The 12,239-nt window shown below is 33.2% G+C and overlaps 1 protein-coding gene across 2 annotated transcripts in view; it reads right to left on the reverse strand.

Annotated features, from left to right (window-relative positions):
• Positions 1–12,239, reverse strand: part of LOC119809181 (pleckstrin homology domain interacting protein) — a 119,789-nt gene that overhangs the window by 18,397 nt on the left and 89,153 nt on the right. For both annotated transcript variants that reach the window (XM_038322048.1, XM_038322047.1), the window contains exons 24-31: positions 11,621–11,740; positions 8,853–8,960; positions 8,291–8,415; positions 8,083–8,165; positions 5,206–5,317; positions 4,984–5,045; positions 2,821–2,976; positions 1,972–2,092 (exon numbers count right to left, since the gene is read on the reverse strand). In XM_038322048.1, coding sequence (XP_038177976.1) covers positions 1,972–2,092; positions 2,821–2,976; positions 4,984–5,045; positions 5,206–5,317; positions 8,083–8,165; positions 8,291–8,415; positions 8,853–8,960; positions 11,621–11,740 — 887 coding nt within the window. The remainder of the gene's footprint in view (positions 1–1,971; positions 2,093–2,820; positions 2,977–4,983; positions 5,046–5,205; positions 5,318–8,082; positions 8,166–8,290; positions 8,416–8,852; positions 8,961–11,620; positions 11,741–12,239) is intronic.

Raw genomic sequence — 12,239 nt, forward strand, 5'->3', positions numbered from 1 at the left:
CTAAAGATATAATCAATAGATTGCTTGTAAAACATAAAAAGATGATGAGAATCTGCAAAAAACTTAACTAAGGATTATTTCTGAACATTTGGCAAAGCTAAAAAAATTCTGGGGCTTGGTAATTTTATTTCTGAAAGTAAAGGAAAATCTGAAGACACTTTCTGAGAATACAATGTAATTGCTTAACAGTTAATCTTACTGATTTGTGAACAGATGCAATTACACAGAATTAAAAACATGCAATTGTAGCTATAGAAACATAGATAAGAACTCCTGTGCATTTAAAAACATAAAATAATATATTAAATTACTAGTAGACAAAACTTATAGTAGTTTAACTGTAAAAAGACACAAAATATAAAAACCTTTAAAACAGTGTAATATCATTTGATAACATTATATTAAATAAGTATATAACTCAGCTTTTTAAATGTTTTAGGTTGGAAAACAAGTGAATTCTATTTACACATGCATTAATTCCTTTTTATTGTAAACTGGTTATAAAGAAGCCTATTTAAGACATAACTGCATCTTGAAAATAAATTACAATTTAGAAATCAGCATGTTTTAGCAGTGTGTCTATAAGAATATTAACAATAGTTGAAAATGCTAACTCCTTTTGCAAGCTGTAATTCAACAACTAGTGACTCTCTCTCACATCCTCCCATGTTTTGCTTTATCCTGTAGCACTATATATAAATTCTCCTAAGTCTTAGCAATTCCAGGTCTAGGAACACAATATTTTCCATTTGTTCTTCTGAACTTCAGCACCTGACAGTGGAAGCCTTGAAGATAGGGTGGCAAACAACATATCAAAGGGATTTCTTCACATGTCTATGAAGAATTACCAATAATAATACAACAGCAAGTGAATCTAATACTAGTAAGAATATCTTTCAACCCAAGTTGACTTCTATTTTACTTTGATCAATTGGTTCTCACCATCAGAAGATAGCACTGCTACTGAGAAAGCCTATGCTACTCAGTAAAGACAAAGCAGTGTTTTCAGTGCTATATCCAAGGATATAGCTTACAGCAGTAAGAGAACCAAAGGTCTCTTATAGAAAAACATTAGTCTAGGGTATGAATTAAAACTTACTTAACATGGAACCCTTACTGCTCTTCGGACTGGAGAGGGAGGGGGAAGGGAGTCGGGGAAGAGAAAGGGAAATCAGAGGCGGGGAGGAGGCGGAAATTTTTAATTAAAAAAATGAGAAAAAAACTTACTTAACATAGAAAAAGAGTAAAGCACTGATCATATACAACTCATAAAAAGAATTTTTAATGTAATTATTCTGTACATTAAAGTGTTGGTCTATTAAGCAACAGACACTAAGAAAAGAAAAAGATAAAAAATACAATTTCACTCCAAACTATAGATTTAAACATATTTCTTCTGCAAGTATTGTAGGCAGCCTTTAATCCCAGCATTTGGGAGGCAAAGGAAGGTATCTTTGAGGCCAGTAGGGTCTACCTGGCCAGTTCCAGGAAAACAAACACTACATAATGAGACTGTTTCAAGAAAACTAAATAACTCACCAGCAACCAAATACTATTATCCTGAAGAAGCAAACTAACCATAATAGCTTAAGCAAAAACTATAAAAAATTTTGTGAATCCTTTCTAATTGTATTTTCACAGGCATTCAAAAGTTCAATAAACGCACAAGGATTTATAGGAAATCTACTCAATATTCTAGTATATTACTAGGAGAAATGAAATCTTTGACTTGACTTATAAAAAGCCTATGAGAGAATTAAGTATGTATCCAAAATCCCATAGATGAGCAGCATCAACATTGTAGGAAAACTCTCAAGAAATGCAGAGAGTACAAGGACCTACTCAGAAGTTGATGATTTGTATTTCTTAGTTTCACTTGTTCACTATGGGATTCATTTCCATCTGTATATACACAAAACTGAGAGGGTTTTAGAGTTCTTTTGTTAATCAGCAACATCAAATGGCTCTAACCTGTAAAACCTGTTTTCCAGTCTTTGTTTAATTGTACTTAGATCCGTTGGATATGCCACCACAGTGCAATACATGGGATAAGCTTGCAGATCCACGGGGGCCACAAATGCTGAAGCAATATCTAAAATAAATAAGGTTATAAATCTATTTTTTGCATTTTAAAATTCACCAATACATTAGGATGAAGAAAAATAAATACGTCAACTTATCAGCACAAAGATCACTTTTTAAAAAACTACTTTAAATCTAAATTATTGATGGTATTTAAAGATGACTTTTATAAAGTATTCCATTTTATTACTTTGGGGCTGTATACAGCTCCATGGTCCAGCATTCGCCTACTATGTGCAAGGCCCTCAGATGGATCCTCAGCAACATAGGAAGAGGAAAAAATACAAAAACAAAATTACTAGATTTGGATATATAACATGTCCAAAGTCTTCAGTTCTTACTTTTAATTTCTTCCTATGTCCTTTGAAGTTGATTCTGAACTTCTAGTATAGGTTGTTAAAATTACAACGATCTCTTTCAAAGCCCAGAATTCAAAAGCACGTTTTATGTCACTGTTTCCTTTCATTTTCACAAACCAGGACATCAGTCCACATTCCATGTTTTGTCCCTCTGCAAAGACTTGTCGAGCCAGGAGAAAATGAGCATTCCTAACCAAATAACTAAACTCAACTTTTGATTACATTCCTTCTCCAGTTCAAATCGTGTCAGCTGAGTATATAAAGGCTTTATGAACTGGTTTGTGGAAGACCTGTGGCATTTATGGCAGACGCATGAAATTTAGTCACAAACAATTCATATATCTTGGATCTACTACACTGATGCACTGTTATTATTTACCTAAGGTCATCAACTGATTTATTCCTCCAACAATTCTTTCACATTCTTCATCCCTGGGATTGGCTCCCCATTCTCCGTCAAGAGGCTTATAGATTAGTGACCTACATTCAACATCAGTTAAAGGAACACTGGTACCCAGTTCTTCTGGAAATACAGCTGAAATGCAGATAGAAAAGCTTATCAATGAACATTTTTAGTATGTATTGGTGAGTTTTCCTTTAGAAATAATTGATGTCACAAAAATTACTATTTTTATAATGGAAGAATTTTTATATGCAAATGTATTTCTTAAAAAAAGATGTCACTTTTAAAACTAAATGACTTTGCCCAACTGCTGAGATGAACCTAGCACACAGGATACACCATAAAAGACCTGATTAACAGCACCCCCATACAGCACAAAGCAGTTTGGAGAGAAAAAACAACGCCCATATTCCCAAATATTATTTATCAATGTTCCTTTATATTTAAAGGGTGATATGATATAAATATGAATAATTTGCATTGGTATGGACCTTGGTCTACTGACACAAATTTAAGGTCAATCTTGTTATATGTATATATACTTCTGCTCTTGATTAAGGTATTGTTATTGTGTAGTTCATTTAAAAATGTAATGTATAATTAAGAAATATAGGTTAATAGATAATCATCTATAATAGTCAAGATTGCAGTCATGTTAGATTTTCTAGATGTGCATAGGCACTCTTCATATCTTTCAAAGACAATAGAATATGGCATTTAAAATGTTTTAATAACTTAGGACTTTTCATGACAATAAGGCACGTCTGCTCCTGGCAGCACCAAGCTACTTCCTGAGGAAGATGGGCATAGAAGAGGCTCCTTATTGAGTTGGTTAGACATTTGGACAAGAAACTGCTCTTGCCTGGACTGTTGCATAAACTGGACATGAAGACCCACAAAGAGAGGACTGCTAAACTTGCTAAAAGATGAGACGATTTTTCGGGATTCCTGATTCATGAAAGAGTCTGCGAGACATTCTGCAGGATACAGAAGAAAGTGACTGAACTGTCTTTAAAATTTCTAGCTTCATGGAAAAGTCTGCTGGATACTATGGGCCTGTAGGCTGAAGATGAATGGATGCCCCAATGGTACAGAAGAACTTTGAGTGACTGTACAGGCAGAGAGATGTCTCTGTCAATTCTAGAGTTTTGGAAATTGCTTACAATGCACTTCCTGTTTACTTAGGTAATATTATGCTCTTCTGGAGTCTCTGATGGAGTTGAAGGATAGTCATTATTATAATTTTTCTCAGTTATGATAAAAGATAAAATAGATATAAACATTGTAACTGTAGTTTTTGCTTGATACCTGTTTTGTTATATGTAATTTTACTATGTTAAAGTTAAAGCCTTTCTTTTTGTTAAAAAGAAATAGTATAGAAGGTTCTTCTGCTCATGTGTTGCTTTTTCATTGGTTTCATTTATTTCATTGAATAAAGAAACTACTTTGGGCCTGATATAGGGCAGAACTTAGGTAGGCGGAGAAGACAGAACTGAATGCTGGGAGAAAAAAAGCAGAGTCAGAGAGAAGCCATGGATGCTCTGTCTGAGATGGAAGCCACTACCATGTGGCAATACACAGAATAATGGAGATGGGTCAAACTAATATGTAAGAGCTAGCCAATAAGAAGTTAGAGCTAATGGCCAAGCAGTGTTTTAATTAATACAGTTTCTGTGTAGTTATTACAGGTGTAAGCTAGCCGGGAGGCTGGGACAAACAAGCGGGCTCTCCTCTTACAATATTCATTGCTGAATCTTATCTAATTTTATAGTTAATAACACATTTATAATGAATACTTATGTAGAATATTATATATCTGTTAGCCACAATAACCTTAAATGGTATCAAGTTTTGTCTTTTGAGTCAAGTTCTTCCTATGCAGCCCTCACTAAGCCTGAATACATGGGGTGATCCTCCTGCCTTTGCCTCTTGAATGTGGGGATTCACCTCCAACAAAAACAAACAAACAAAAAACACTCTGGGCTGAAGAGATGGCTCAGAGGGCACAGGTGCCTTTTATGAAACCTGTCAGTCTAAGTACAATCCTTGGCACCAAAGGCAGGAGAGAACCAACTTCTACAAGTTATTCCCTGATTCTAATTCTACAAGGTATAAGCAACAGACCTAACATACACCTACCATTATTAGGTATTAGTTCCATATCCCAAGGACTCATCTTTTCTGTATCTCCATTGTCCCAGCTTTAAGAAAGCAAAATTATTCCATTAAAAAGTCTAGAAATTAAAATTACATTAAACAAATAATTTTAGTATTAAAAGAGATATTTTCACTCCTTTACTGATAGATGAGAAAAATACCAAAACCTGGTCCGATTGAAAAATACAACCAATATTTTCTTACCAAACATTGTAACACTGAAACAAACTATCAGGGTACTCGGGTTGGAGAGGCTCTTGGCTTTCAATTGTTCCAAACCACCAGGCATCATCTATGACTGATCTGAAGCGGTCACCTGAAAAACAAAAGCCCTATATGTCTTATCACATTGGCATGTACTGCTGGCTTTGGTTAAATACCTTTTCCTAAAGTATAATTCTCTAAGGTTCTTAAACTGGATGATTTCACAAGACAGATGATCTATATATTCCAATAATAAATCAAGAATATAAGCACCTATAGCAAAAATGTGATTAACACCATTTCTTAGTGGTAATGAAGCTTTTCATCTTAATCATTTTTTTTTTTGCAAATGCAGCATTAAAAAGAAACCATTGGAACTATGTTTCATATTTATACTTTGGGTTACTTCTGGTTAAAAATATTTATAGCTTATTTTTAATTTTTTTAAGTATTATTTTCCCCCAAATAATCAAGACTTCAGATTAAAGCAAAACCATAACAAACTCAGCGTTCCCCCATCTCTATCATCCTTACACTGCACCACACACTCACTTCCCTTACTTTTCTAAAGGAAACAACAAAAAGAAACAAAAGCAGAAACTGTCCATCCTTGTAGGAAAAGAAAGCATGCCTTTTGTCTATTTGCTTATGCAATTGCTATGGTTATAATACTAAGATTGCTTGTAATAAAAACTTTAATACAAGGAAGGGTCACTGTTCTTAATGTCAATCCTATCAGCTCCTTGTTGTCATATGAAAACTGCAAGGCACTCTTTCCTTTCTTGTGTGTAGCGTTTTTCTCTTTTGTGGTCGTCATAGTATTGAGTTTTGTCTTTTTAGCATAGGCAAAAGTCTAAAAGATATGGATTCAAATAAAAAATTCATATAACTGAATATATTAATTGGTTTTTAACTGTCTTCATATACTCAATAGTAAGTGTATTATCTATGTTAAAACAGTTTTAAGTGTCTCCCACTACAGTGCTTTTTCATTTTTAACACACAATTAGAAATAATAAATTAAGTTACAACTAATTGGTCAGTTACTATTTTCAAGGAAGGCGTTTTCTCATGTTTTAGAAAAAAAATTGACTTAAAGATTTGTGTAAACATACAGAAAATAGTTAAAATCAGAAAAACAATGTAAAGGATCTTTTAAACTAGAATTCTTTACGAATTATGGTGAAAATATTTACAACCTATTATAATCTATTCAATTTTGACTTGGAGAGTTAGATCCAAATTTAGATTCAAGCATGATGCACTAAGTCCCCAAATATGTATTAGGGATAGTGAACTTAAAGAGAAGCTATTTTAAAAAAATTAGGACTAAGATCATTGCTTAAATCTATGAAAACATTACAAAAATATGAACTCAAGAGACCAATGTCTTAGAAATCTATCCCAAGACTGACAAGCTTTGCTACATGAAGAATCAGATATTGTGTGTGAATCTAACCACAACAGGACTGTTGGGTTAACAATAAGTACCAGTTAAAGTCAACCATGAAATATTCTTGTTGATCTTAAGTGGCAGAAGATATATATTATCTTAAAAGTAAAAGACCAATGAGTACTGACTATGGAAAACATAATAATCTATGAATTAAAAATATTAGAAGATCTAAATAAAAATGCTCTGATGTTTCTCTATTCATTCAAAATATCTTATTTACACTACCAAATAATGACACAATATTATTTTACTTCAATACAACTGTATATATAAGAAATGTGGGCTGCATTGATCCTAGATTAGTTTTATCTTTGAACATAATTACTGTTTGCTATTATTCAAATAAGATTACAATACTTCTTCCAATTCTATTATTTTCCTCAAATAACTTTAACTATTTCAACGTTCTCATTGTTTTCAACTTTTCTATGTTTCTCTATACATTTAAAGTATCTTTCTATAACACAAGTTGTACAAAGCACTTTTCAATATAGTTTCCTACAACTTTTTTTTTTTTGATAATGTGACTTCAACTTTTTTCTGAACATTTCCTTCTTGGTGATAATGTCCTTCAGGGTTTCTACTTCCTAGAGATTGCTTTACATTTTACCTGTGCTAGACTTTGGTTTTTTAAGAGGTTGTCACAGTTTTCTTCTTGTTTACTTCTTTCCCCTCTTTCAGGGTTAGTTACTCTTGCAGTTAAGCAAACAAAATACTTTCACTATGGGAATGTAATACATGTGTGTTATTACAATTTGGTTTTTTTTCATGTTCCTGTTTGCTTCCTTAGCCCAGTTATAAATAAGCTTTAGCAGATCAATCATGGAAAACAACATGCCAATGTCTTCCAAAAGTACCAGAAACAAATAGACTGATACACCAACTGATGCAATTTGTTAAGCGATGCCATGTATGCATCTGCTACAATCTCCTCTAGGAGATCAAACAGTGGACTTGTTTGAAACTAAGAACTAGTCAAGGAATAACATTCCTATTAGTATAATTTAAAATAGCTTATAAGGCTCACAATCTATGATGTTACAATTTCTAACAGCCATGAATAATCAAATCAGTTTAATGTTTGTCCAAGCTCAAAAATTTTAACTCATGATATTATATCATCTTTTTCCTTATTTTTACTATTAATATGACTGGATAAATATTTAAGTCAATATATAAAACAACTGAAAACAATTCTAAAGTAATTTTGTAACAGTTAACCAAAAGGAATACAAAATGTTTCATTTTCAAATTTAAACATCAACAAAAGCATTTCATTCTAAAAACTTAAAAATGGCACTTTACTATTTTGATATTAAACTTATAAAAAAGGCTCTCCTAATTTTGAAAATTAGCAAATTATTTATAAAGGAAAGGGGAAGATGTGCAGAACACCTCTGGCTTCTAAATCAATTACCCACCTATATTCCACCGCCTATATTTTGCGTCATCAAATTGTTGTCTCAAGACTAGGAAATCTATAACGTCAGGCATATCATGGTATCTATTACAAATAGAAACAGATTGATTAGGTCACACACCTAAAAATATCTAAGGTATGTTCAAATTTATTTCAATCTTGAAAATATTCCAATACTATCAAAGCACTGCCTTGGTATCAGTCCTTACTTCATGGTGAATGATCCACCGGTCAGTTTACCAGTATCAGGATCTAGAAAAGCAAGTTTAAGGCAGCAAAGGGTAGGCAATCCCACTTCATACTTTATACCAACGATCTTCATTAGTTCTTGTTCCTACAATACAAAAAAACAAGAATTATCTCTGTAGAATGAAGTGTGTATTTGTGTAGGCCAGAGGTGGATGCCTGGTTTTGTTTTGCTTTGTTTTGTTTTGAAAAATCACTATCTGTCTTATTAACTGAGACAGGAGTGTCTTATTGATTCTGTAACTTGACAGGCTGGCTACAGTCTGACCAGCTTGCCTGAGTCCCTGTCTGTGCCTCCCAAGTGCTGAACTAAAAGAACTGGAAGGGCACAAATGGCAGGCACCATCCAGCTACATTTCAGGGTGCCAAGGATCTGCTCTGGCCTCCCACATTCACGTAAGCACAATTTCCACTGCACTGCTTCTCCAGCACCATACAGTTTCTTACAGTCAAAGAGTAAACTAGACAGCTTCTTTCATAATTCAAAAAGCATCTTTTGCATTAAGAAATATGCCAATATCATACCCTTAGTTCCATTTTATGCCATGGTTGCTTTTTAGGATTGATACTATAAATTTTATTTTTCCGGGCCATTTCAATATATGCTTCATGTCCTTGTCGGAAATAATAAACCTAAAATAAATAAATAAAAATAAAAAATATAGGTGTAAGACACCACTAACATTGAAGAGAAAAATCTAATTTAGACGTTACATACAAATTCTAATACTGAATTTTTAAACGTTAGTCCTCAAGCTGTCTAAAGACACTTGATCAAAACTGAAGCACTCTAATTACCAACTCCTTTGAGCACATACCCAGAAAAAAAGATGTGCAGCAGTTTTGTTATTACTTTATTGTTTTATTTTTGGAATCAGAATAAGTTAATCCACGTAGTATAAGAAGTTATTTATGACCACGGTCATAAAAGAATGTGACTATGGTCACATTCTTTTGTTTCTACTTTTATATCACGTGTTTGTACATATGTAGAAAACTTTGAAACCAAACATTTTGTATTCTCATATATATGTGTGTGAAAATATATTTTAATATTTATATATTTAAAATATTTAATGTATATATGTAAATACATGTAAATATATTTATCTAGTTTGATCCTTAGTGTGTACGATGTGTGTGTCTCTAGTTCAAGATGAGACCTCAGTGACCCCTAGCGGTTGTCCTCACAACAGGTATTTGATCAGTCTGCCACTACATAATTTTCTCATTTTTACAAATAGAAACACTTGCTTAAATTTTTATGTTTTTTAAGATTTGTAAGTTTTGGCTGTATGTATGTGTACCTTCTGCATGCCTACCAGTGCCTGCATAGGTCAGAAAAGGGCATCAGATTTCATGGGGCTAGTGGAATAGAAAGTTTTGAGCTGCTATGTGGGTGCTGGGAATTGAAGCTGGGTTCTCTGCAAGAGCAACAAACATTTTTATTTGCTGAGCCAACTCATCAAGCCAGAAAAGTTTACTTAAAATCAGTAATATTTTATATAGCCTTTATCCTACATAATTTCATCCTATTTTTCACTGCTCTTGCTGCTTGGAATTCATTGGAGGTTAAGTAGTGTTAAGATGCTGATTTCACAATTCAGATGGGGGTGATGAAGGTTCAAGCACAAACAACTGAAAATATGATCTGAATAGAAAACAAACAGTGTGACCATCCTAAAATTGTGGCCATGTCATTTTAAGGCTACATGATTTGTTAGTAAGTATCACTGCTACACTATGGGCCTAAATCCTCACAGCTTCAAACCAGACCAATGACTCACTACAATGAACATTTCCAAGTAAAGCTGCATAGACAGAAGTGTGTTATACTGTAATACACCACAGCTTATAAAACACAAGCAAGTCTGACCATATAACCTTAAAAGATTCTCTACACTGCATTCAAGGAAAATCTCAACTCTCCAGGGTGTACTGTATTTCTCTATCATTTTCTTTTGGGCAAACACCTGATCACTTGCCACACACTCTTTGGACTTACTGAACTCTGTAGCTCCTAAGTCATCTCCAAATATTTTCTTCTCATCAACTCCACTTCCAATTTACTCGCTAACTCCTGCTGTTTGAGATGTCTCACTGCAGTAAGTAATATCCAGACACTAGAAAAATACCTCATGTTCCTGTTACCTCTGTGAGAAGACAATGAGGCACATGGAAGCTGCCAAAGGCATTAAAGTCAGTCACATCCCAACTGTCTCAGAGACTCATGGAGGGTGGGGAGAGCCATTTATTTTCATTCAAAAATTGTTAGTTCCTACTTTATAATAATATTAATTACCGTGCTTTAAAAAAATAAAGCTTCTATTTTAAGTATTATTACAATTAGTCTGTTGGATACTAGGTATCATCTCTTCAATCTGTATATAAAATAAGGAGATACTGTTCTGAGAAATTCTGATATAGTCTTAATCTCAAATTCTTAACTATAATTTAAAGGGGTTTCTAAAATGAGATTATAGACTTTAAGAAAAGATAACTTATCAATATGAGTGAATGAAATTTTTGATATAAAATTGAATGAAAACAAAGTACTAAATCTTTTCCATACATTTAACTCTAAATTAAGAAAAATAAATGCATTTTTACTTAAGAATATAGATGGAGAAAACCTCAAAAGGCCCTAACTATAGATGAAGAGCTACAGACAATTAATAGCCGCTTGAAAAGGGAGAATCGGTTTTCTACAGGGGCAAGTCCCTTGGAAGTAATAAGTCCTAAACAAATGCACATATTTAACACTAAATGTACCCAGCTGACCACATTTACATATAAGGGGTGTGTGTGTGTGTGTGTGTGTGTGTGTGTGTGTGTGTGTGTGTTGTCTGTGTGTATATACATACACGCAAAAATAAAAAGGTAATGAATTTTAAAGGGTAAGACACAGGAGCTGGGGGAGGAACAGAAATGATATAAACATAGTACTCATATGAATATCTCAGAAAAACATTAAAAAATTGTAATAGTAGTAATAAACCTTAAACCAAAAAGAAGTAAGAAATAGTAATCAAATCCCTTCATCAAAATATGTCAGTTTTAAACATGGCAGCAAAGTTTCTGTTCTTTCATAATATTTAAATTATCACGTATTTATACGGGTCCTGATGAATACTACTGCTACATCTTTGGTTGTATTTTTCCAATACTGGAATGAGATGCGTTTTTTAGGAACCTACTGCAATCTCCTGGAAGTATGCTTCAAAATTAAAAAAGATACTGAAGTTACTGATTGAAAAAACTTAAATAATTTTTAAAATTAAGTTTAGTGGTACCTCATCACCCATTTGTGGCACAAATGGACATCTTCGAGGAAGTGTATCTGTAATCCATGTGGAAGGCAACCATTCTTCTAATGTAAGACCATTTTCAGTTAGTTCTCCTACAGCCAATCTCTGAGAAAAGTATGAAACAGCATTAGTAATATCTTAAAATACAAGGAAATGACCTCTGTACAAAGATTTTAGTCTCGAGCATTAAAGCCTTACTCTAGAAGCAGACCTGACAATGGTTATTTAACTTCTCCATATCACTGATGAGCACTGGAGAAAAAGCAAAAGGCGCAATCTTCACAAAACTCTCTAAAGACATCCTTATAGATGCCAAACTATAAACTCTTGAGGTTTCTTCCCCTTTCAAATAAGTTATAAACATTACATACAGCGAATTAAAATATGTTCAACACTCTGAAAAACTCAGCTTTAGTGTGATAGTAATAACTGAGTAAGATTAAACAGTATGAAGGATTCTGAAGGCTAGTTGCTTTTATGATGGCTAATATTACTTCCATGAATTGGACATTACACTACTAAAAATAACCTAAGAATAGTCTCCTTAATATTCATTCATCCACTTACATTTATTCCCTCTTACTTTGCCTTTGTCATTCACTCT

Source organism: Arvicola amphibius, chromosome 3 (assembly GCF_903992535.2).
Source record: "Arvicola amphibius chromosome 3, mArvAmp1.2, whole genome shotgun sequence".
Lineage (NCBI taxonomy): Eukaryota > Metazoa > Chordata > Mammalia > Rodentia > Cricetidae > Arvicola > Arvicola amphibius.